Genomic DNA, 25,180 nt, shown 5'->3' on the forward strand with positions numbered 1-25,180 from the left:
GGCGTTGACCCCGCCCCGGATCTGGACTCGCACCGCACCGCGCGGGCGCATTGGTTGCGCCGGGCGCGGGTGGCGGACGGTACTTTGAACCCGGTTGCCGGGGTGGCGACGCGGGATGGGGTCCGGCTCGGGGTCCGGGTCCAGGCCCGATGGGACCCTGGCAGCCGGCGCTCCTCCGGGCATGGCGGCCGAGGCGCGCGTGTCGCGCTGGTACTTCGGGGGCCTGGCCTCGTGCGGGGCCGCCTGCTGCACGCACCCGCTGGACCTGCTCAAGGTGAGGGCGGCGCGGCCGGCCGGGCGGGCGGTTGCGGGCCGCCCGGGCTCCGCGCCCACGCAGGCTCCACGCCCGTGGGCACCGGACAGCCTGACTCTGCCCTGCCCCGAGGGCCGCAGTACATCGGCTCGCTGCCCCACCCGGAGACGCCGCCGGGAGAGGGTCTGAGCGGGGTCCCCAAGGCTCTCGGACCCCGGGAGGGAGCAACGCCGGTGTCATGCGTCCCCGCCCGCTTCCGGCTGTTGGCGGGCCGTGTCCCCTGCCAGAGCCCTGCGCTTTACCACCTACGTGACCTTGGGAAGTGCCGCGGCCACGCCGAGCCAGCTTCTCCCACCACTGTGCGGACACGCGCCTGCCTGACGAGAGTCGGGGGTGCTCTGCGGGGCGCTCGGGCGCCCGCACGGGAGCAAGCGGGGGCGAAGGATGTGGCCCCGGGCGGAGGGAGTGGGCTGCCCCGCGTGGGCTGGGTGGGCGCTTGGGAGCTGTGGCCCTGCCCGGGAGGGTGAGAGGCTGGGAGCCGGAGCCAGAATAGGTGACACTCTTTTTATGCCTCTTTAGTGCTTATGGGGCCGAATAAGATAGAATTTCCTTGCCTCCAGGACCAGCCAAACAAGTTTATCTGTTTTCTGCCTGTTTCACCACAAGGAACAAAGAAGAAAGGGCCCGAGGCAGAAACCACAGTGCCCAGGGAGCTGGCCCGTGGGGGGGGGGGCACCCCAATACCGTCAACCTGCCCCCTCGGGGGAGCTGGCCTGTGCTGACCTGGGACCCTCAGGTCCCCACTTGTGGGCATGTTCCTTTTAGCAGCCTCTCTCCTGGGGGGAGGGAGTCGCTTCTCAGTAGTAGAAATGCCGCTGGTAAAGGCCGGATTGGCTCATGGGGTGCTGAGCTGGTAGCCCTGTTGCGTCCCTGAAACCAGGCTCGTCCTGGGAGTAGGCCCCCGGGCCTGGTGGACGCACTGACCGCCAGAGAGAGGGCAGGACGTGCATGCGAAGGTGCTTTTTCATCTGGAGAAAGAGGACCCCCTCCACCCATCCGTGTGGCTTGCCTTCTGGTGCGCACGCAGGTGCCCACAGCCCTGCCGCCCACCACGGTGCGGCCCTCGCGGGCCCCTGGCCGGCCCCGTCCCCCGTCCACTGCCCAAGGCCCGTTTGGGCGGCACCGCCCCTCGCCCTGCCTCCCAGACGCTGTTTTGCTGCAGAACGCGGCCAGGATGGGTCAGGGAGGCAGGCGGCCGCAGGAATGTGGCCGCCCTCTGGCCCGGGAGCCGGTGGCCCTCTGCCAGGGTGTGGAGGCCGGCCATGGACAGAGGCCCAGGCTGGGATTCTTCTCAGTGTGGCCACTGGAAAAATTATTTTGAAGCTCCTTGATCTTTGCCTCACGTCCTGACTTGATCTTCAGTCTGTTCTTGCCTGGACGGGAGCTGCTGCCCACGTGGCCACTGTCCTGCCCCCACCTTTGCTGCCGCGCGCCCTCACCCTCACGTGCTCAGGGAGCCTGAGGCCCAGCTCGGTGACCTGCTCAAGAGGCCCAGCAGGGCGCGATCTCCTGGGGCAGCCTGTCCCCTTCTCCCCCCGCTGAGTCCCCACCTGCCGCTTCCAGTGCCCCGTTTCTTCAGGTCTGCTCTGAGGCCTCGTAATTTTGTCCCCTGAGAAGACCAAACAGTGGGGCTCTGGGGTCGCCCTCCTAGTGTCCTGCCTCAGTTTCCTCATCTGTAAAGTGAGGCTGGGGACCCCGCCCGTAGCAGGTGCCCAGAGCACTCGGCAGGTGTGGTGTGTTTCTCAGGCCTAGGGGGTGTCACTTGTAAAGCAATAGTGGGAGCAGAGGTCGGTGCCGCCCCAGCCTCTACCTCCCTGTGCATGTGTCGCGTCTCACGTGTGGGAGCAGCAGCACCTGTCCCACGGGGTCTCTGTGGGGGAGGAGTCGAGGCAGTAGACTGGCAAAGGGCTCGCGCAGGGCCGGCCACGCTGAGCGGGTGTGCCCCCCCGCAGGTGCACCTGCAGACGCAGCAGGAGGTGAAGCTGCGCATGACGGGCATGGCGCTGCAGGTGGTCCGCTCCAACGGCGTCCTGGCGCTCTACAACGGCCTGAGCGCGTCCCTGTGCCGACAGGTGCCTGGGGCTCCCTGCCTCCCCGGGCAGCTCCCCACGGGGGGCTGGAGGGACGGCCGGCCTCCCCCGTGCCTGGACTCTCACGCCTCCTCACCGCCGTGGCCCGTGGGCATTGAAGCAACTTGCTCCCTTTCAAGGCCACTTGGGAGGCAGGAGCCCCAGGGCGCTGGTGGCCCTTCCTCAGGGGTCGCCCTGTCTCACAGGTGGCTGGAGACCTCCACGTACAGTTGGGGAGACTGAGGCCTGGGGAGGGAAGGGGTTTTTTTGCACATTGGCTCAGCCACTTGTTGGCCAGTGGCCTTGGGAGGACTTCTCCATGTCCCTGTGGTCCCCCAGCGATGGCCATGCACCTGGCCGGCAGGGGAGCGGGGAAGAGGGTGCAGGTCATGCCCAGCACGGTCCCATCCTCGACCTGCCCCTCTGAACTGGGCCCCTCCCCCCAGATGACCTACTCCCTGACACGGTTCGCCATCTACGAGACTGTGAGGGACCGGGTGGCCAAGGGCAGTGAGGGGCCACTGCCCTTCTCCCAGAAGGTGTTGCTGGGTTCCATCAGTGGTGAGTGGCGGGGAGGGCGGGCGGGGGTGTGCCCGGCGGGGCCGCGAGGGCAGCAGGGGCGTGGCTCGCGGTCACACGGGACCTCGGGTCTGTTGCCGCAGGTTGCATCGGTGGCTTCGTGGGGACTCCTGCGGATATGGTCAACGTCAGGTCAGTGTGGCCCCCGAGGTGGGCGTCTTCCTGTCCCTGGCCTGGGCCAGGACCCAGCCTGGAACAAGGTGCTGGACCTTGGAGGCAGGGGAGGCACGGGGGCCACTGAGAGTGGTGGGCAAGCCGAGGGAGCCCTGCTGCCACCGGGCCTGGGGCGCGTGGAGGCCCCCCCACCCTGAGCCCACCTGGTTGTTTCAGGATGCAGAATGACATGAAGCTGCCCCAGAATCAGCGTCGGAAGTGAGTAGCGGGACCGAGCTCGGCCCTTGGGGTGTGGCTGGTGGGTGGGGGCCTGGGCCAGCAAGGCCCGCGCTGGCGGAGGGAGCGGAAGCCGTGGGGACGGCGGCCAGGGTCCCGGGTGGGAAGAGGCCGGGCAGGGCAGCAGCTCCCCACAGGGCTGGTGCCATGTGTACGCAGGTGCTGAGGTCCCCTGAGGGCGGGAGGAGCCCACGCTGAGCGGTCGCAGGCTGTTGCTGCTTGACCCCTGCAGTGTCACTTTGAGGGTCTGGTGCCTCCTCCTGGGGACACTTGCTCCCCCTCACCCCCAGGGGGAAGCTGGTGGCAGGGAGAGCCTCACGTGGGCCCATTCTGTGTCCCCGGCAGCTATGCCCACGCCCTGGATGGCCTGTACCGTGTGGCCCGAGAAGGTGAGGAGCAGGCCCTATCTGTGGCAAGAGCCTGGGGCAGCCTCCAGCTGGGACCCAGGAGAGTCCCAAGGAGGTGGGGGTGGGGAACAGGGAGCATTGTCCAGCGCCCGGGCAGAACCGACAGATTTGCATGGGCACCAGCCTCCCCATCTTCCTCTGGCAGAGGGTCTGAGGAAGCTGTTCTCGGGCGCAACCATGGCATCCAGCCGAGGGATGTTGGTCACCGTGGGCCAGGTAGGGCTTCTGCTGGGGGTGGGGCTCTCAGAGGAGAATCTGGGGGACCCTGGCCCAGCCACAGAGCACAGGTGGGCATGGGCAGGACAGGTGTAGGACCGAGGGCAGGCCCCTCTCTGTCGGCCACACCTGTCCGCCCAGACATCGTGCGTGCAGCTGACGGCAGAGCAGGCGCCGGGTCACCTGGGTGGTGTCCTGTGGGCCCGTCTGTGTCACCTGGAGCTGGGCCCTGACCACCCTGTCCCCCCACAGCTGTCCTGCTACGACCAGGCCAAGCAGCTGGTCCTCAGCACAGGGCACCTGTCTGACGGCGTCCTCACGCACTTCGTCGCCAGCTTCATTGCGGTGAGCGCCGGGTGGGGGTGGGCGGGGCCCCTGAGCGGCTTCGGAAGCTGAGCGCCAGGGCTCGGGGGGCACCGGCTGAGTTGGCAGGTGCCCTTCTCAGACTGGGTGCCGGGCCGGAAGAGCTCGCAGGTTGCCCTGTGCCCAGGCTGGAGCCGCTCCCGCTGTCTCTGCAGCCCTTGAGACACCTCCTGGGGGTTTGGGGCAGCCTTGGGGGTTGAGGGATGCCCAGGCCTCCCACACGGCAGGCCCGTTGGTGACATGTCCCCCTCTCCAGGGGGGGTGTGCCACGGTCCTGTGCCAGCCCCTGGACGTGCTGAAGACCCGCATCATGAACTCCAAGGGCGAGTATCGGGTGAGTGGGGACCGGGGCCCCGCCCTGCTGCTGCCGGGCTCTGGCCCATGAGCCCGTGTCCTCGGCTGCCGTCCCGCTGCCCCTGACCGCCCCTCCCAGCTGCCTCCAGCGGACCTTGCCCCCCAGCGTGTTCCTGAGTCAGATTCTTCCCCGCGGTAACGGAGGAGCGGGGTCACTGCCATCGTGCGACTCAGGCGCCACCCGAAAGTCGCAGGCCCAGCGCCTGGCCTAGCCGTGCCCGGGCCCCCTGGTGCCGTTGGCAGCCTCTGTGTCCTCAGGGCGCCTGAGGCCACCCCCCCCGCCCGCGGGTGCCTGGAGGGTCAGCCTGCTGCTGGGCACACTGGGCACAGCTCCGGGTTCTGTTTGCCACGTCAGCGGTCAGCCGGTCAGCCGCGGGGCAGCCATGACCTTTGTGCTCACTTGTCCCCTGTTGAGCTCTGGCCGTCCTGGCCACGTGCTGCGCCGGTCGTCTGGTGCTGGGGGTCGTGTACGTTTGTGCCTTTTGAGTGAGAAGCAGCCTTTCCGCGATCTGTCACTTTCTGCAGGGCGTTCTTCACTGCACCATGGAGACCGCAAAGCTTGGGCCACTGGCCTTTTACAAGGTTCGCGGCGGGGCGGCCCGGGGGCGGGGCGGCGGGAGCGGGGCCTCCCGGATTCTCACTTCCTCTCCGCCCCCACCAGGGCCTCCTGCCTGCCGGCATCCGCCTCATGCCGCACACTGTGCTCACGTTCCTGTTTCTAGAGCAGCTTCGCAAGCACTTTGGCATCAAAGTGCCGTCCTGACGGGGCCGTGGGCGTGGGCGGGCCGTGCCGGGTCCCCAGCGCCAGGTTCTTCCGGAGTCCGCAGGCCAAGGGCGGCCCCGAGCCCAGCACCCACCCGCACAACTCCGGCCTCCCCTCCTCCCCGGCCGGCCTGGGTCAGCGCTCCTTCCAGGGACTGTCCCCCCGCCCCCCACAGCCTGCCCCCCAGGCCCCGCCCTGCACACTGGGGGGCTCTCCCGAGGGGAGGCACCGCCGCCCCGGGGTCTGTCCTCCCTGAGCGGGCGGTTAACACTGAAGGTGGGAGTGGCGGGCTGCCGTTCTCTGGGGTCCCCAGCCCCGGGCTTTCTGTCCCGGAGCAGCTGCACCGGAAGCCCCGAGCTGCCGGCAGGGACCAGTGTGTGCGGCACGGGCACCGTCACCCGAGGAGAGGGCCGGGGCTTCGGGTGCTCGCGGGGAGCTGTGCCCCACAGCTGCTGGGCCAGGGAGCCAGGGAGGCAGATGTGGGGGGCCGGTCTGAGCTGGGGTGCCATGCCCACCCCCAGTTGCTTTAACAGTTTCGCCAAAAACCTCTCAGCACCCAGAGGCCACGGCTGCCTTCAGGGACCGTGCAGTGTCCTTCCTGGGCAGAGTGGGCTGCGGTGTGTCCTCAGGGTCCCTCTGTGGACAGCAGTACCCCACAAGGCCCCCAGCTGACCAGCCAAAGCAGACTGCAAGGCAGCCTGTCCCCACCAACGAAGCTGGGGCTGCCTCCGCCGGCTCCCCCGGGCCCTTTGGCACTGTGCGCCCCCCAGCAAGGGGCCGTTCCGCAGGAGCAGTAATAAAAGACGGTGAACTGCCCCTTGTCTGGTTCCTGCATCCAGGCCACTTGGTGCTGGCCAGGGGCAGCGACTCTGGGTTCCTGCGGCTGGGCCCAGAAGGGGAGACGCGCAGCCCAGATGCACGCAGGCAGGCCGCCTGGGGCCAGAGGGGCTGAGGGGGTGCAGGTTGCAGCCCAAAACCCGTGCAGGGGGAGGACGGGCAGGTGTGTAAGTTGAGGGGTCTGGTCAGTGCTGAGTTCCCAGATCTGGGTCCACATGGACCCTACAGGGCCGCCTGTTCTCAACAGACACCTGGGGACTGCAAGACCCCCTGGCCAGGCTGCTGGCCTCCCTGGGGGCTCCCCTTTCCTGGCTGTGGGAGGTACACCTGAGTCAATCCCTGGGCTGCAGACCTCAGGCAGGGGATTGGTCAGGGCACTGCTGTGAGGCCTTGTTGACACCCCAGGACAGTGGGCGCTGCTTGGGGCCTCCTGCTGCCCCAGCTGGGGACGGGCAGGACAGATATCTGAAGGCAGCCCATTCAGATTCCAGGACCTGACACCCCAGCCCAGGGGCGTCGGGGCACAACAAACACGGGACTTGAAATGGTGATGGCCGCCCAGCTCTGACTACTGAGACCCAGGGTCTCAGTGAGGCTGTCACTAAGCACAGGCAGCCTGCACCTGCGTGGTCCCCCGGCCTCAGCAGCGAGCCCACCTGCGGACCCCCCGCCCCCCACTGGGTTACTGAGAGCGAATCCTGGACACTGGACCGTCGTAGGTACAGTGAGGCACCGAGGCTGCAGTGCGTCCCGGTGAGGGCGCATCCAGGAGTTACCCAGGGATGCTTCGCACGGGCAACGGCAAATCGATGTTCCTCCCTCCCTCTCTCCAAAAATCAATTTAATTTTTTAAATCGAAGCTACAATAGTAATTGATTAGATAACAGCGTAACAGTCCGTCTGGCCGACGCCAGCTCCCGGGGCTGCCGCCGCGCTTCCTGGAGTGCCTCACCAGAACCCTGTCCAGCGTCCGTCACCAGCGCGCCCCCCACCCTTCCTGGACAGCATCGGCCTCGTCCTTTGTCCCGGGGCGTCTCCTCAGATCTGGCTGCTTGCTCTGTCCCCCCGTTTCCAGAAGCCAGCAGACAGACCGGATACGGGTCGTGGGGGAGACAGCGCCAGGTGTGGAGTGTGGGCAAGGGTGGGGTCCTGCGTCTCGCAGTCTGGCGGGGTTTGGAGCGGCCACTGGCTGGAAATGCAGGGGAAGAAGCCAGACAGAAGCCGGACTGCCAGGTCCCCCGGGCAGGTGTGGGGCTCAGGTTACGGGTGGGACCTGCGGGCACAGGGGTCGGGGGGCTGCAGGTCTGGACTCCAGGGACCCACATGCCCGGGAAGGGCTCCAAGCACCTGACAGCTGGCGTTCAGGGTCAGCACAGGCTGAAGGCCCAGCAGGGGGAACCCCACCGAGGCCTTTGGACCCCACAGCCCAGGTGGTAACCAGCAGGGGAGGGGAATGACGGTCACCAGGAAGGGTGCTGCTGCTCTCAGACCCCAGGAGAGTTAAAAAGGCAGCAGGTTCAAGAGAAATGTCAGAGAAAGACAAAACCACGTGATTTCACATATTTGCAGAATCCGAAGAACAAAATAAACAAAGAAACAAACTCTTAGATACAGAGAACAGACTGAGGGGACAGAAAGGGTGAAGGGACTGAGAAGTACAGGCTGGCGGTCACAGGACAGTCGTGGAGACGCAGAGTTCAGCACAGGGAACAGTCAATGGTGTTGTAATAACTGTGTTCCCGGCCGTACCCGCGCAAACGGGGGCCTGGCCACATGGCACCTTGATACCTGGTCCGGCAACTAGTGTTGAAGAAAACAGGTATTAAAAAATATATACTTTTTGCCTGCGAACCAAGTGTCGCTGGTTCGATTCCCAGTCAGGGCACGTGACTAGGTTGCACGTCAGGTCCCCAGTTGGGGTCGCGAGTGAGAAGCAGCCGCACACTGATGTTTCTCTCCCTTTCTTTCTCCTTTCCCCTCTCTCAAAGAAACAAAAAATAAGTAAATTATTTTTAAAAAAGAAAAATATATATGTATTTATTCGTGTTTAGAGATAGGAAAGGGGGAGAAAGAGAGAGAAAGAAACTGGGCACCTGGCCCGCACCCAGGCAGGGGCCCCAACCGGGAATTGAACCAGCGACCCTTGAGTTTGCAGACTGGCGCTCAATCCCCTGAGTCACACCAGCCAAGTTTTCTTAACAGGGTTCCAATCTTGGGGGTGCTGAGAGCATCAGCTCAGATCCCTGTTCTCCCATGAGACCCAGCACTTCCCTTGCTCCCCAAAAGACTAGAAGCCAAAGCCACGCTCAGGAGTCCCTCGTGTCCTCACTGTTCCCAAGCCGGCTGTGCAGACAGTTCTCCATCCGCCCTGGAAGTGCAGCCGCCCTCCCCTCGGCTGCCCCCAGCCTCCATGTGCCGGGTCGCACGGCATCACGGTGGAGTCCAGGGGGGCACACGTCCCAAGAGAGGCTTCTCCGTTTCCTTTGGTGAAGCCGAAGCCCGCAGCTCAGCATCGCGGGCACAGTTCAGCCCAAGCGTCACCCACGCATCCGCGCCCGTTCGGCAGGTGTCCCCGCAGCTCCGTCACCTCGCTCCTCACTCCTGTCCTCCCGCCTGGCGGCTTCCTCCTCTCTAACCTCCCGGTGGAATGCCTCCGTCCCAGCCCCCTCGCTGCAGACAGCGTGGCGGAATCCCCGCGCTCTCAGCCCGCCCGCCCGCCCTTCACATGCTGGCCCGGGGCATCCTCCAGGGCCTCCTACCCAGCCCCCCTGGGAGGTGCCCCTCTGCCAGCTCCCCGTACCCTTTGCCTGCTTTCCGCAGCCATCTTTATCAGGGCACAGGGTCCTCCCCCTCCCCGGGCCCTGTCAGTTACCACATGCTCTGAAAGTCACAGCTTTGGCACAGCTATCAACTTGCCACTGTCCTGCAAGGTGCCCCCTTCCCCCAATCCAGGTCTGGGAGGCCATTGTGGGGGATGTTTCAGGGGACCCCCCACTCTGCACTCTGTTACAAGGCGGGTACTGGAAATACCAGGGGAGCACTAAGTAAATCACAAATGTCTAAACACTGTGCTGTACACCTGAAACTAATATAAAATAATTCCGAATGGCAACTGAAATTGGGGGTCAGGGGGAAAGGCAGCAAGCAGGTTCCAGAAATTGGCTGCGTTCTCTCCTAGAGCTGCTGTGGCCGGAGCACCAGCACCCACTTACCTGCGTGCAGGTGCGCCTGGGCGTGGGCAGCTGGCACCTCGCCCGCCGCCTCCCAGCCGGGCCCCGGGATGCAACGTGCCTGGACCAGGACTGAGGGGAGAAAGTACCCCGTCTGGTTTAGTTTGGCAGGGGCCAGCCTGGCCAGGGACCAGTGCGGGGCAGAGGGCAGAGGGCGGCCGGGGGGTGGGGGCGCGGAGAGTGGGCAGAGCTCCCGTGGCAGCCGCAGCCCGGGTTTACTGTCCCCACCTGCAGGCGCTCTGCCGGAGGGAGGAAGCCAATTAGCGGTTCACAATCAGCCCCTGGGGGCTTTTTTTTTTCCTTTTTTTTCTTTTTGAGAGAGTGTTGACTAAAGCTGGGGACTGAAACAAGGAAGGGCCTAGGTCAGAAGCCGCAGCAGGAGCGACCAGGCCGGGCTGCCTTGGTTCACTGAACAGTCAGAGCAAAGGGGCCCTGGGGACAGGTTCAGAGCGTCTGCCTGGGACAAGCTGCCGCCGGCTGCCCGCTGCTCCCCTGGTTGCACGCCTTGCGGGGGCCCTTAGAGTTTAGGAGATGTGTGCCTATGGGGGACAATGAGGGGTGGGAAGGGTGCAGCCTCCCGGGAGGGGCCCCCCTCCCCCCGGCGTGCTTCTTCAAGAAAGACTTTCTCTTCTACAGAAAGCTGCACCGTATTGACTGTCAGGCAGTGTCAACAAGGGCACCCAGAAGACTCAGCGGGGAAGCCGGTCTTCGGATGCTTAGCCCCTGCGCACGCGCCCGCATTGACCTGGGTCCTCGCGTGAAACCGCGGAGCCCGAAGCGCAGGCCGTGGCGAGATGGACAAGCAGAGGCTGCGCGCAGGGGTGAGGGGCCGCTGTGTGACCCCGCAATGTCCACCCTCCCGCCCCTTCCTCACAGTCACACCCTCGGTTTCCAGGTTCAAGGCCTAGGCACCATCTCTGTGGTGTCGTTTTGCCCTCTCTGGTTGGGGACAGCGTCCCCCCTCTGGAGCTTGGCTGCCCAGGCCTCAGCCCCTGCCTCCCCCGCGTGGGGGCCGCTGGGTGTGTGGGTCTCAGGCGGCAGCCCCCGGGGCGTACGTTCTCAGGGCTGCTGAGCATTCTCCTCCCCCACCGTCCCTGGCTGATCCGCTGCCTGGGTGTCTGTGGGCAGAAGGCCTCGCAGCTGATGAACCAGAGCACGGGCGCCTGGTGGGGAGCCCCAACCCGGCAGAACTCCCGCGTGAGAGGCTCGTCTTTGCCTTCACTAGCCCTGTCGGTTGTCCTAGAGCCTCTACTGAACGTGCCTTTGAAAGGCCCGGAGCCCCGCCGCTCCCGGGGATACTGACCCTCAAGGTCGAACGCAGCAGGGTTAACGCTCCGTAATCCACCCCACCTTGCTTCCCGCCGCCTTCCAGTGACCGTGACCTTCCATTCATCTACCTTCATTCCAAATGCACACAATGCTTCTCTGGAGCTGTGGAGGTCCTGCTCTAAGGCACAGGTCACAGTTTTGGCTCGAATAAATGCACAGAAATTTTCAGCTGGTCTGGATGTTACGTCCACCTGTCGTTTCCACCCTCATTGCCCGCCCGCCCGCCCGCCCCACCTTCGCCCCCCAAGGCTGGGTGTGGGTGCAAGTCCCAAAGCCCCCACGACTCCTGAACCCTGAATTTCAGCAGCAACCAGGATCAGCCACAGGGTCAGTTGGCTGATTGTTTTGTCCTGAAGCAGGTGTCCCTTTGATGGCATGTCCATCCTTCCCTGGAGAACGTTTTCTGTCCCAGATAAAGGGTTCCCCCTGTGAGAAACGCTCACAATAAAAACCGGGACACAGGACCTGAGCAGCAAAGCGAGGCGTTTATTCACGAGTCTGCAGAGTCGGGCACACGGTCAGCCAGGAGAATGTGCGCGCCAAGTAGACGAAGAAAACTGGTTTTATAGTAACGTGATCAGCTCCCCCTCCCTGACGCGATTAGCTCCCCTCCCCTCTCCTTCTCCCCCGTTTCTCCATGACTGGTCACTCCGGAGTTACAATCTAACGCGATCATCTAAACGCCCCTGTTGTGATTCGTAAATATGCTAATGCTGCCAGCTCCCCTCTCAGAGACCCTCTAACTACATTTGCCCTTCGTTACTAATGGTTTCCTACGGGTTTGGGAGTCACTGGACCTTGCCTCCTGCAGCGCCAGAGGGCCCTCCTCCTGGGCGGTGTTCGTTCCTCACGCCCGTGCTCTGCTCCGTCTCCGCCCCGCTGTGACCGCTCACCCTTCCCACCGCCACGCGTGCGGTCCTGGGGGTCGGTGCTGCTGCTCCTGGTCCCTGTCCCGGCTCTTTGAGGGCCGGTCACCCGCCTCGCGCCCCGGACGGCGCGCTCTGTGAGCAGCAGCCGGGAATGGGGGGAAGTGCCTTTAATCCTGTCTGAGTGCCCTTCGCTGGGCTGTTTCCCCGGACCGGTGGCCTGTTCTGTCCTCACAGGCCCGACGTCTCTCCGTTTCTTTCTCCTCCTCCTCCGCCCTGAGTGAGAAGGAAAGAAAAAAGCATTGTGAGCGTCTGCTCCGTTCTCTTTCCCTCCTCCTGTCTTTGGCCCCGTGCACCCGGTCGCTCTGCCCAAGACGGTTCAGCGCGCCGAGCTCCTGGGGGGCTGAGGGATCCGCTGCCCCCCCCAGCCCAGGGCGCAGCGGGGCCCAGAGCAGGGAGCGGCCTGCCATCCCGCCCAGCCACACTCCGCTCGGCCCAAAGGTCAGTGTCACTGGCTCCCCGGAACGGTGGACCGAGAGGGGGGGGGACTGCCCAGGATGGTCCCCAGGGTGGGGAGACCAGCACCGTGCCCTTCAGACTCAACGGAAGACCCACAGCTTGTGGCCAGACCTCAACTGCCCAGGAGCAGAGAGGCCTGCTCGCTCTGCCACACCGGCCACTGCGGCCAAGGTGCTGCACTGAGGCTGGACCTGGGCCGGAGGCGACAGAGCCATGGCCGCAGCTCCGTGAAATAACGTGGAGAGACCGAGTACAGATCCCCCCACGGCTGGATGTGCCACGCACCGGCCCCCAACGGCCAGGACTTGTCGGTCGAACAACCAGCCCCTGCTGGCGTGGCTCAGTGGCCTGAGCACCAGCCTGCAAACTGAAGGGTGGCCGGTTATTCCCAGTCAGGGCACGTGCCTGGGTTGCAGGCCAGGTCCCCAGCTTCCAACGTGGGACCAACCAGAGAATGTCACACATGCTCCTGAATCCATCCCATAGCTTAGCCCATTCCTAGTCGGCTTCCTCAGGCCCAAAGCTCCAAACAGGCATGTCCGGTCCCCTTTTTCACTGGGAAGCTGTCCCCCTCCTCTGTCTGCTTTGAGTCTCTGCCAAAATGCAAGTGACAGTGACCACCTCCTGCTACAGGGGCTCTGAGTACATGCCACCACTTGCAGTGGGGAGTCCTAGATGCACACACAGGCCCCTGGGCCCACTGTTTCTCTCCCTCTCTGTAAAAATAAATAAGAATATTTTTAAAAAATAAAATAGGCCTATCTAGCTGTTGCCCCGGCTGTCGTTCCCAGAGTGGGTTGGCCTGCAGACATTCTAGGACCGTGGGGGCCCTTTAGACAAGCAGATTCAGCTGAGAGACCGGCAGTTTCTGCCTCCGCCCCAACCCCCACTGGCCTGTACAGTCAGAAGCAATGAGGCTTGATGTTCCCCGGTGCTGGGTCCGTGGGTTGTGTGGTCTGCTGCTGGGAGTTGGGAATGCTCCCCAGGTGTCCCTCCTGATGTTTTAAACATGTTACCATGTTTTCCACCAGCCTGCTGCCGCCGCCACCACCCCACCACGTTCTCTCCACCCCTCCTGCCTGTCTGGATGAGCATTTCTTCTTTATATCTTTGTTTGTTGGACTTCCATGCAGCTAGATTTTCTGGAACTTCCTGTTGTCTCTAGTTCTGAGGTAGTTGTATTCCTTCTTAGTTGTGGAGGGAGACGCAGTGTGTCTGTCTAGGCCTCCGGCTTGACCACAAGTCTCCCACTTCTCTCCTTTCAATAATTGCTAGGGTTTTCTATGAGATGAGGCCGGAGAGAAATTAGGAGGCAAGGAAACCCACCCACGACTCGATATAATTAGCATACCAGAGCAGAGCGCAGGGCAAAGGATAAGAATAAACTTGGAGGGCCACATAAAAGTTACCCAACACATGCCCTTTCTTTCTTAGTATATGAAGATAAACAAGAAGCATCTAATAAAAATAATAATAAGTACGATAAATTATCATTTGCAAAGTCTTGATTACACTTTTTTGGGTAGCCCTCTTGTGTATATTAGTGAGGGTTCTTGAGAGAAACAAACTATAGAATATCTACATTTGTATGTACCTATCACCTATAGTATATATATATATATATATATGAAGAGGGGGAGAGAGAGAGAAAGAGATTTATTATGACGAATTGACTCACAAGATTATGGGGATGCGAAATCTTATGATCTGCTTCTTGCAAACTGGAGGCCCAGGAAAGCCAATGGTGTGAGTCCTAGTCCCAGCCTGAAGGCCTGAGACCTGGGAGCACCGGGTATCAGGAGGGCAAAGGAAGATGATGGCCCAGCTCAAGCACTGAGCAAATTCGCCCTTCCTCTGCCTTTTTGGTTCTGCCCAGGCCCTCCACAGGTTGGGGGGTGTCCGCCGTATTGGTGAGGGTGATCTTCACTCAGCCTGTCAATCCAAATGCTCACCTCTTCATCTGGTCACCAGCTGAAATTGCTTACTAGGTCTATTTCTTTCTTTGATTGCTTTGAGATGATTAGTGAGTGAGTAATCATAATCTGCTAGTAATAATAATTTTGATGGCTTCTTTCCAATAGTATGAGTATCCACTTCTACCTTTTTGTGAGATTTCATTGCTAAGACTTTCCATTGTAAAACTGAAACACGTTAGTGAAGTGTGATTTTAATTGGAAAGCATCTCATGTTTCACAGTTCAGAATCCTTTTGAGTGTAGGTTTCAAGTGGATATTCAATTCCTAGTTTAATAAAAGGGTTGTTTGTGTTGTTAAAAAATAAATAAATGAAAAATAAAACATAAAAAGTAAAAGTGCATTGCAAAATATTCTATTAATAAACACACATACAAGCAACAGACCAGAGAAAACATTTGATAAAATGTTCCGCTCTGGCTGGTGTGCTCAGTGGCCTGAGTGCTGGCCTGCGAACCAAAGGGTCACTGGTTTGATTCCCGGTCAGGGCAGGTGCCTGGGTTGCGGGCCAGGTCCCCAGTTTGGGGCGTGTGAGAGGCAACCAATCGATGTATCTCTCACACATTGATGTTTCTCTCCCTCTCTCTCTCCTTAAAAAGTAAATAAATAAAATCTTTAAAAAAAAAACACATTTCAAAAAAAATTTCCTAATGTGTTCATTGCTCCTGCAAATCACTATGGTGAACGCGCAATACATACAGGGACGATGTATACAGAATTGCACACCTGTAACCTGGGTGATTTTATAAGCCAATGTCACTCCTTGCAGCTCAGTGAAGAAGGGAGCGGGGTGGAGGGTGACCCTGGGGACAGCTGTGCCCACTGGTGGTCCGGCCACATGCCCTCCGCTCCGGTGAGCCCCCCAGCCCAGAGTGGGTCCCTGCCCACCCACCTTGTCTGTGTTCTGCTGGGAAGGCGGCCCTCGAGGAGCGGGGCTGTACGTTCCGTGTCCCCCCAGCGCCGGCCTGCGCAGCAGAGCTCACTGCCCTGGAACGAATGAATGAACGAGCGAGCGAACGAATGCACGCGCGGGCAGGTGCCGGGAGAGAGGGGTGGGCGGGGCCCCGGGGTGGGGGTGGGGTCCACCCGGCCTGTCACTCCCCGAGCGGCCGCTGGGTGGCAGCCAGGCGACGCTGCCGGGGACCTGCCCGGGGGTCGGCGTCCGCGGGTGGCCGGGAACGAGCACGGACTGCGGGGCACGAACTGGAGAGCTCAGGCGCCGGGGGCCCTCGGAGCACCAGATCGCAGGCCGCGGGGTGGCGTGTCCTCCACCCTGCGGTCACCCCGAACTGGAGGCGCCGGCAGGACGCCGACCTGCCGCTGCTTTGGGGAGCCGGGCGCAGACCCCGGAGGGGGTACGGGCAGGGTGCGGGACCAGCAGCGTGCACAGGGGTGACATGGGACTGCGCTGGGGGGAGGGGGCGCGAGTGCAGACCACGCGCCAGTCTGTCCAGCCGGGGGTGTCTGTCTGTCCTGCGGGGCTCCCGCTGGATCAGTGGGGGGTGCAGGAGGCTGTGCAGTAGCGCGTGGAAAGGAGGCTCTGGCTGCCTTCGGCGCATGATTTGGGGGCGCCGTGGGTGCAGGGAACATGGAGCGCTGACGGGAGAGGAGTCTACAGAGGAAGCCGGTATCGCGGGCCTTGAGCACCGGCTCAGGGTGCCATGTGCGCCCCATTTCCACCTCCCCCACCCCTCCTGCCCTGCCTGCAACTGGGCGCTTCCTCACCCTCCAGAAGCCAGCTGGGTGCAGCCTCTTTTCCGGGTGACAGCTCCAGGCCCCTGAGGGTCACCTGGAAGCCCTGGACGCCCCTGGTCTATCCTCTCTCCAGCACCCCAACACTGGGAGTCCCCGAAGTGGGGATTGGAGGACCAGCCACCAGGGCCACCCAGAGCCGCTGCCGGGGCCACACTGGCAGCAGGGAACAGCCAGTGATGCGCCTGTGTGCCCCCCGCCTCCAAGGGCCCCACCCCCAGGACAGGCCCAGAGCCCCGTGCTCCTGGGGGCCTCGTGCCCGCCCCCCCCCCCCCCCCCGTGACCCGTCCCGCCACCTTGCGTGAGCTTCCCATGGCGTCCGGCCAGAAGGATTTCCAGGCACCAGCAGGAGCCCTAAGGCGCAGGCGCAGCCTGTCGCGGGTGCGCTGGGGCCAGCCGAGGGCACTGCGCGCTGGGACAACGCGCGTGGGCGCCAGGCCGGCGGGCCCCGCTCTGCTGCAGCGCCCCGAGGTGGGAGGTGCGCCTGCCACGTGGGGATGGGACGGAGCCGGCGCCGCCCGGGGCCTTTAAGCACATTCACGCCGTCCATTTCCAGAACTTTCTGTTTCCTTAGGCGGCCACTCTGGCCCCGGGGGACACTAAGTCCCCGCCCCTCCGCCGCCCTGGCGCCGGCCCTGCCTGCTTCCCGTCTCTGTGCGTTTGACTCCGCGAGATCCCTCACGCAAGTGGGAGCCCGCGGGATTTGTCCTCAGTCGCTGGCGGGTTTCACTGAGCGGTGACCTCGTGCCCATCCCCCTGTACCAGGTGTCAGGACCTCCCGCCCTTTTAAGGCGGCGTCATCCTCCTGCGGGCTGGGCCCCGCCATGCTCATCAGGGACCTGTGGCAGGCACCTGGGCTGCTCCCTCCTCAGGCCGCTGTGCACACAGATGGACCCAGAGGGGACACAGCCTCCTTCACTGCCCCCCAACCCACGGTCACATCTGGGGCCTGATCTTCGGTGGAATCTGCCCCCTGGTTTCAGACAGGAGACTCCATATGGGGCTGTGTCAGCCCCACGCGTGCACGTGGGTCCCGGCAGGGGCTGCGGGGGCAGGTGTCCCAGACGGCGGCTTAACCCACTGCCAGCTGTCAGCTCACAGGCCGGGAGTCTGGCTCTGAGGTCCGGAGTGGGCAGGGCGGCCTCCCCTGGGGTCCCTCTCCTTGGCAGTCCTCAGACCTTCGTCCCTCCATGTGTCTGTTCTGATTCCCTCTTACCAGGACAGCGGTCAGATTAGCCTAGGGCCCGACCTGATGACCTCATTTTACCTGACTCACGTCTGCAGAGATCCCACCTCCAAACAGACGCATCGTGAGGTGCTGGGGTCAGTGCTGCGTCATGTACTCTGAGGACACAGTCAGCCCGGAACAGGGACCTCCCCGCTCTCTACGCAGCCCCAGGTTGCTGCTGGCTGGACGTCCAGCGCTCCCTGCAAGGCTTCAGGCTGTCAATGCCCAGTCCTCAAAGCCACTGCTCCCCCGAGTGACCCCCATCCTCTGCGAAGGGTGCCGGGGTCCTGGCCTCTGCCTCGCCAGCTGTCTGTAGCCTCGAGCCACCACCAAGGCCATTAGGCTCTGCAGTCTCATTAGGTGGCATCCAGCCAGCACAATTGAATCAGACACTTAGGAGGGTGGCAGCAGCAGCGGGAAGGGACCTGGGGTCTCCAGCTGTGAATGGTGCCAGGCTTGAGTCAATGGCAAAGTACAGGACTGGGGGCCAGGTGGATGGGGACACAGAGGATGTAGCAGGGCAGCAGGCCCCTAACCCAGGAGCTCGGGGTCTGGAGGGAGCAGACAAGCCACAGACCCCGTCTGAGCCGTCAGGGTGGGTGTGGGTGTCCGGGGAGCAGGGCTCCGGGCGTCCTGCAGAATGAGCCAAGCCAAGGGGGGCGGGGGTGACAATGACACTGGGAAAGATGGGGAGGGTTCCCACGGGGGCCTGGGTGAGGACACAGAAGCCCTGAGGGGAGTTAAGCCTGGAACGCGCTGAGTTGGACTCACCCAGAGCCAGACCCATAAGGATCCTTCTCGCGCCTTCCCACGCCACACGGCTCACCACCCGCGATGGCTCCCCTGCGCCCCAGGACCGAGCCCTTCCCAATGGGGGAGGGTGGCTTCCTCCCCTGGCCTGACTCCTGTGGTCACGCACTATGTATTTGTTGAAAGTCACTGACCTGTATGTTTCTCAGGGGTAAATTTTTCTGTATGTAAATCCCGTTTCAATAAATCTGGCTTTTAAGACATGCTGTGAAACTGATAACTTATGCCTATCTGAAAATAAACTGGTAGGACTGTGACTTTGCACAACCATTTTGAAGCGCAGATGGGCACACCGCTCACAAACAGCAGCCCACCTCCAGGAGAGACCCACGGTGTGTACTGGGGCGACCTGTCCGGGAGCGTGCCTTGTCACAGGGAAAGGCGGGTGGGGAGGAAACCGAAGTCAGGTGGCAGAGGAAGTCTCCCACGGCCCGGCGCGCCAGGCTCCACGCGGCAGGTCTGCGGACCGGAGCTCAGGACCAGCGTGGACGGACGTCAGAGCCTCAGCCGTCACACTGTGTGCCTTTGAGAAGGTCCAGCTGATGTGACGCACCATTTCTATACTCACACGTGTAACGTGAGCGTGGAGATGCTGAGAGACACCTGGTTCAGTGGGGGTGTTGGGGGGATGCCGGGAGAGCATCAGTGTTTTAGCTTTTAAAAAATTTTTATTGATTTGAGCCCTGGCTGGTGAGGCTCAGTGGATGAGCGCCGGCCTGAGAACCAGAGTCTCCGGTTTGATTCCCCGTCAGGGCACAGGCCTGGGTTGTGCGCCAGGTCCCCAGTTGGGGCCCACGAGAGACAACCGCACAATGATGTTTCTCTCCCTTTCTTTCTCCCTCCCTTCCCCTCTCTAAAATCTTTAAAAAATTATTATTGAGTTGACAGAGAGAAAAACATTGATCTGTTGTTCATTTCATCGGTGCATCATTGGCTGACTCCTGTACGTGCCCTGACCGGGGACTGAACCCGCAGCCTTGGCGTCGCTGGGCAACACTCCAACCAGCTGAGCAACCTGTCCAGGCAACTGATACTCTGTATACTTGTGTTCGTCTGAAATGTTTCATAATATTTTTAAAAGAAACTATCTAAAACAGATACAAATACATAATGGATTAAGATGCACAAATTGCCAGTGATAAAAGTGGTCACAGAATGTGAAGCACAGCCCAGGGAGCCTAGTCACCAATACAGCGGCCCCCACGGGTGGCGTCAGGTGGGTGCTATCGGGGGATCACAACAGTGTCTGATCACTACGTCGTACACCTGAGTCAAATACACTGTTGTATGTCACCTGTAATGAAAATACTAAGCATTTAAAATAAACAGCCCTGGCTGGTGTGGCTCAGTGGATTGCATTCCAGTCTGCGAGCCAAAGGGTCGCGGGTTCGATTCCCAGTCGGGGCACCTGCCTGGGTTGTAGGCCAGGTCCCCAGTTGGGTGTGCAAGAGGCAACCACATATTTTTTTAAAATATGCTTTATTGATTATGCTGTTACAGTTGTCCCAATTTCTTATCCCTCTGCTCCCCTTCACCCAGTGACACCCTCCCTCCAGTTGTACCCCCACTTAGTCCATACCCACTGGTTGTGCATATAGTTCTTCTCAACATCTTCCTGTCTATTCCATTCCCTCCTATGCTTCCTAATTCGTGCACTATCTCCCTCCCTTCCCCCCTCCTCTTCCCTGCTGACCTCCCCCCAGAATGTTCCCCACACCTATAGTTCTTCTCCCACTCTCGCTGCCTACTTAGTCTGCCTTTGTTTCGGTTCCCTGGCTTCTGCTGTTGGTGGTTGTGATACAGTTTTCATTTTAATGTTCATAGTTTTGATCCTCTTTCTCTTAAACAAGTCCCTTTAACATCTCATATAACAGTGGTTTGGATCTGATGAACTCCCTCAGTGTTACTTTGTCCTGGAAGCACTTTCTCTGCCCTTCTATCCTGAATGACAGCCTCGCTGGATAGAGTAATTGTGGTTGTAGGTTTTGGATTTTCATTACTTTGAGTATTTCTCACCAGTCCCTTCTCGCCTGCACAGTCTCCTTTGAGAAATCAGCTAACAGTCTTCTGGGACCCCTTTGTACGTAATTCTCTTCTTCTCTCTTGCTGCTTTTAAGAGTCTCACTTCATCCTTAATTGTTGACATTTTGATTATAATGTGTCTTGGGGGGGGGTTCTCCCTGGGTCCAGTATTTTTGGAACTCTCTGTGCTTCCTGGGCCTGTAAGTCTATTTCCTTCCCCAAGTTAGGGAAGTTCTGCTTCATTATTTTTTCACATAATTTTTCAATTTCTCCTTTTCTTCTTCACCTTCTGGCAGCCCTGGGATTCGGATGTTGGCCCGCTTACAGCTGTCCCAGAGGTTTCTGAGCCTCTCCTCATTTTCCTCATTTCTCATTTCCTCTGTCTGCACTCATTGACTGTTTGTTCCTTCCTTATGTTACAAAACCCCTGGGCTGCTCCAACTGAAAACAAACCCACGGGCTCTTTAGTTAGGGGTCCGATTGCCCGCCGCCAGAATTACAACTTTAGTTGAGTGAAAAGAAAATTGTTTATTTAACAGTTACACATATCCTTGCCTCCTCCCTACCAAACCTGGCCAGTCTTAGGAAGGTCAGAAACACCGTTTCCCTACTTCCCAAACACAGTTCAGCTTTACCAGCGGCTGCCAATCATTCAATCTGATTGGGGAGGTCCTTTCTGTGCTGCGGTGCCCTTCAGCTCTCAATACAAAACCGCCAGGATTCTCAGCCTCCTTGCAAACTGTCTTCTTTCTGTAAACCGCGTGGATCTCCTCTCCTTCTCCAGAGCACCCCTGTGAACACCCGCCAGCGAGGGAGACAGCCCCAGAGCGCGCCCCCATAAAGTGTCCGCAGCTGCCTATATATCCCTGACTGCGTCCTCTGACGCAGTGGGTGTTGCCAACAGTTCTGACCATTCACAGAACCCCACGCAGGCTCTGTGCTTTCTCCATACCGTCCCCTGGTTCAAGACCCCTCCCATCCACCTGAGACCTTGGAAGCATCCAAGCCATTTTCCATAAAAAAAGACACTAGCCACCAGCCTCAGGCATGCGGAGGCATTCTGAAAGCTGCTTCCTTCTCCCCATCACCCAGCCGCGAACTCCGGGGATTTTTGGACTCCCCTGTTTCTGTAACACTTACGTTTCGGTTTGTTGATTTGATCCCTGGTTTCCTTCCCTCACCACTAGTTTCGTATGTGGTTTGTTCATTTCAGCAGGACTAGCCTTCATTCCTTCCCCGTCTTGATTACGTCCCGCTATTATTTCTGTAAGCTGTCTTATAACTATAGCTCTGAACTGAGCCTCAGAAAAGTTATCTATCTGTCCGTCCATTAATTCATGTATTTGCTGTCTGGTCAGCTGCGTGATTGGGATATCTGTCATGATCCCTGTCATCCTGGCAGTTTTTTCTTCCTGGGTAGGGTTGTCACACGTCCTGCGCTATCGGGGGCGGAGCCCCATGCACTCATCACAACTGGGCAACCCTTCTCACCACGCTGTGGTGTTTTCTGTGGGGGTGGGGGTCAAAGATGGATTCCTACCATTCACTCTCCACTGAGAGACCGGGAGCCCCCTCCTCCCTCCCCACCCCCTCCGGGCCTCACTGTCCGAGGCAATGGGGGTCTGCCTTCCCTGGCGTTGGAATCACAAGCTGATGGGTCTTGTCAGCAGCAGGGGGTGCTCCCCGGGCGCTTCTCACCTCCCCCTAAATACGGGTGTCTGTGCTCACCGCTGTCCCCCCGCCACCAGCACAGCCTGACTTCTCCGCTCCGGCCTCGTCCCTCCTGCCTGTCCGGACGAGCACCACTTGTTTATAACTTCATACGCTGGACTTCCATTTATTTTCTGGAACTGCTGGTCATTTCTGGTTTTGCGGTAGTTGTGTTCCTTCTTAGTTGTGGAGGGAGACGGAGCATCAGTCTAGGCCTCCATCTTGGCCGGAAGTCTCCTGTGTTTGTTTGCCTCTGGGTCTTAGGTAGAACTGTCACACCTGTTACGTTGTAAGGGGCGGAGCCTTAGGGGTTCATCAGTACAGGGTGACCCGTTTCACGACGTTGTGGTGCTGTGCGTGTGGGGGGAGACTGAGAGGGAACAACGCTGCTTGCTTAGCACTGGCCCCTCTTCCAGGCACTTCTCCCACTTCTGTGTTGGACTGGCGCCCCTCTAGCTGCTGCCCTGGCCGTTGTTCCCAGAATGAGTGGGTCTGTGGACGTTCTAGGACCGTGGGACCCTTTAGACAAGCAGATTCAGCTGAGAGACCGGCAGTTTCTGCCTCCGCCCCAACCCCCACGGGTCTGCACAGTCGGAACCAATGAGGCTTGATGTTCCCCGGCGCTGGGACCGTGGGCTGCGCGGTCTGGTCTAGTGCTGGGAACGCTCCCCAGGTGTCCCTCCTGACTTTTTAAAATGTGCGACTGCGCTTTCTACCAGCCTGCTGCTGCCACCACCACACCGTGTCCTCGTCGCCCCAGTTCCGCCTCTCCTACCTGTCTGGATGAGCATTTCTTCTTTATAACTTTGTTTGCTGGACTTACATGCGGTTTGAATTTCTGGAACTTCTGGTTGTCTCTAGTTTTGAGGTAGTTGTGTTCCTTCTTAGCTGTGGAGGGAGACGCAGCGTGTCTGTCTGGCAACCACGCATTGATGTTTCTCTCCCTCTCTTACTCCCTCCCTTCCCCTCTCTCTGAAAACAAATAAATAAAATCTTTAAAATATATAAAATAAACAAATAACAAAACAGGCAACAGATTTAAAACGACAGGTAAAGCAGAATGGCTGCGTCTCCCCCCCAGCCCCACGCCCCGCTTCACTCCCCTCGCCGTGCCCAGCGGAGCCTGGATTAGTCAGCACACCTGCCCCCTGCCGCGGCGGCCCGGCCACTGTCAGCTGCCCTCTGTCCACAGCAGCACCTGGCACACAGTCCTGCTCAGGCAATGTCCTGATTTGTGCCGGGGGTGTGATCTCGACTCCCTGGCCCCCGATCAGGGATGGGCCTCTCGGTCCAGGGGCGCCGGGCCCTTCCGTGGGGCTCGCATCCTGGGCTCACGTCCTTGAGGTAGGAATGTCACTGAGGAAGCAGGCGCGCTGGGGGCACACGCCCTTCCTGTCACGCCTGTTGTCGTCCCCGATAGAAATGTGGCCCCAGCATGCGGCGGAACCAGCCATTCGAGATATTCTCAGAGCCACCTAAAAAGGAACGGGCACAATTAATTTTAGTAATACCTTTTATGAACCCAATATGTCAAGAATAGTATTTCCAAGCGATTTTACATTCTGCTGTTTGTCCTGAGCCTCCGGAACCCAGCGTTCACCTGGGAGAGCGCCGCTCAGGTCGGGCCGCCTGGTTCTGGGCTCCTGGGGACTCTCTAGGCTCCAGGAGTCGCTGCTGTCCACAGTTGTCCTGTCCTGCCCTCGCACGGGACAGTGCGCCCTGGGGGACCCGAGGGCAGGAATCCCCTGGGGGCCGTGCACACATGGCGCTGCTGGTGACAGCCGGTGTCCTGACCCATGCTCCTGTCCCGGACACCTGTTTCCTCCAGAACATCCAAGAGCTTCTGTGTATTCTGATGACTTTGCCATTTCAGATGATGCCATGCGCAGGGTGTTTTCACTGGTTCGTCTGTTTGCTGTCTTTTTGTGCCGGGTGTTTGGCCACCAGCCGCGCTGGAGCTTCGGGCACGCACGTCAGGTTGTGCTCTGTGGCTCTCCTCCTTCTCTGACCCTTTTGGAACCTCTGGGCCTTCCCCACAGAGCCCCGCCACCTCCTTCCTTCTCTCTCCTAGTTTCCATCCCTAGGACTTCTCTCTGCCCACTCTTCCAGCTGCCTGTGACGTTTTGAAAATTGCAGAGATTATATTTTAATTGCCAAAGGCTCTTCCTCGTTCTCCACCCGTTTTCGAAACTGCCCATCTGAGTGGGAAGGGTCCCTTGCCTTTCCCAGCTCCCTAAGGCCAGCTGCATAGTTAAAATGTTTCTGGAGTGCTCTTCTGTCCCATGCGCCAGCTGGTTCTCTGGTGTCCACTTTTCCACTGGGTCTCGGTCTCTAGAATATGTCTGGGGTCCTCAGTTTCGTTGGCGAGGTGCCAGGACGCAGCTCTGTGCCCGTGGGCATGAGCGAGGGATGGCCCTTTGGATTCCTGCCACCTGTGAGCGGGGTGGGTCAGGCCTGACAGTCCCACACAGCAGGGTGCTCAGTGCCCAGGCTCAGGGACTCGACAGGACTTCCTCTTAATAGATCGAAGTGCCTGAGTTACAACGTGTGCTGAGCGAAGCAGCATAAAACGATACAAAAGTCACGAATCAGGGCATAGTCAGGAGACCAGGGGCTGCGTCCTGGGCACTGTCTCCTCCCACTGCCTTCGTCCCTGCAGCCTCCACCCCCACCCCACCCACCCCGGCCCCTCTGCCCTGCTTTCTGCCCAGCACCACCCTGTCTGCCCCCCAGAACAGGAGGGTGGATGTGGTTCTTGGGGGCTGACAGGCAGGCGCCCGGCCAGTGGGCCGCACCAGCTCCAGGATGTGGTCGAACGCCTGTACCCCTAGTGCAGACCGTCAGAACTGCGCTGGGGGCCGGGGGAAGCAGGCGGGGGGCAGCCCCCTGCCCAGCCTCCTGGGGTGCAGCAGCCAGCACACCTCCAGGGCTGCCACCCCCAACAGGACCCTTGGGGACCCAGCAGAGGGCAGGAGCCTGCCTGGTTCCCAGGCACCCGGACTGGTACGTGGGAAGGTCCAGCCTCCTTCATTCCCAGTCCCGCTCTGTTTATGTGTTATGAATTCGGTTATGTAAATAGAGGTGGCCCAGCCCAGGGAGGGAGCCCCCACCCCTGTTGGTCCCCTCCTCCTCTGCTTCCCACTCTCTCCACACTTCAGGTATTACCCTCCAACTTCATGCACCCACGCCACTCCCTGCAGGGCCCCAACTCTGGCGACGCAGCGCCTCCCCCAGGCTGCAGCAGCTGTGCCAGCCGGAGCTGTCCTTAGAACAACACGGATCAGAGAGGGAAGGGCGCCTCTGAAAACCACGCCGCAGGAGGACCCAGCTGCTCAGACCCCCACAGACACTTGGCAGTGGTCCCTGCCACCCACTCCCAGGTGGGACCCACCAAGGCTGGAGGCACCTTCACACTGGCCCAGACTTTGCCAGCCCACACAGGGGTGCTCC

At 60.5% G+C, this 25,180-nt stretch overlaps 1 protein-coding gene and 1 long non-coding RNA gene across 2 annotated transcripts; one reads left to right on the forward strand and one right to left on the reverse strand.

The window, feature by feature from the left end:
- The first annotated feature begins 32 nt into the window (after positions 1–32).
- SLC25A10 (solute carrier family 25 member 10) lies at positions 33–5,520 on the forward strand. Its single transcript, XM_090257930.1, has 11 exons — positions 33–274; positions 2,266–2,385; positions 2,829–2,943; positions 3,045–3,093; positions 3,292–3,333; positions 3,697–3,740; positions 3,904–3,974; positions 4,227–4,319; positions 4,594–4,671; positions 5,217–5,273; positions 5,353–5,520. The coding sequence occupies exons 1-11, from the start codon at positions 116–118 to the stop codon at positions 5,452–5,454; spliced, it is 930 nt and encodes a 309-aa protein (XP_090114056.1). The 5' UTR covers positions 33–115; the 3' UTR covers positions 5,455–5,520.
- A 6,350-nt stretch (positions 5,521–11,870) lies between these two features.
- On the reverse strand, positions 11,871–16,329 carry LOC149999084 (uncharacterized). The gene is made up of 3 exons (XR_016513949.1): positions 16,257–16,329; positions 15,101–15,195; positions 11,871–11,992 (listed from the first exon to the last, which is right to left on the reverse strand). It is a non-coding gene; the product is annotated as an uncharacterized LOC149999084 (long non-coding RNA).
- Positions 16,330–25,180: the final 8,851 nt, after the last annotated feature.

Source organism: Furipterus horrens, unplaced genomic scaffold, assembly GCF_987537825.1.
Source record: "Furipterus horrens unplaced genomic scaffold, mFurHor1.1.pri manual_scaffold_11, whole genome shotgun sequence".
In the NCBI taxonomy this organism is placed as follows: domain Eukaryota; kingdom Metazoa; phylum Chordata; class Mammalia; order Chiroptera; family Furipteridae; genus Furipterus; species Furipterus horrens.

Excerpts from the sequence above, each read along its gene's own strand:
- SLC25A10 (XM_090257930.1), top strand. The coding sequence starts at position 116 with ATGGGGTCCGGCTCGGGGTCCGGGTCCAGGCCCGATGGGACCCTGGCA. Across the intron at positions 2,944-3,044 it reads GTTGCTGGGTTCCATCAGTG|GTTGCATCGGTGGCTTCGTG; the intron begins GTGAGTGGCGGG and ends CTGTTGCCGCAG. Across the intron at positions 3,334-3,696 it reads CCCCAGAATCAGCGTCGGAA|CTATGCCCACGCCCTGGATG; the intron begins GTGAGTAGCGGG and ends TGTCCCCGGCAG.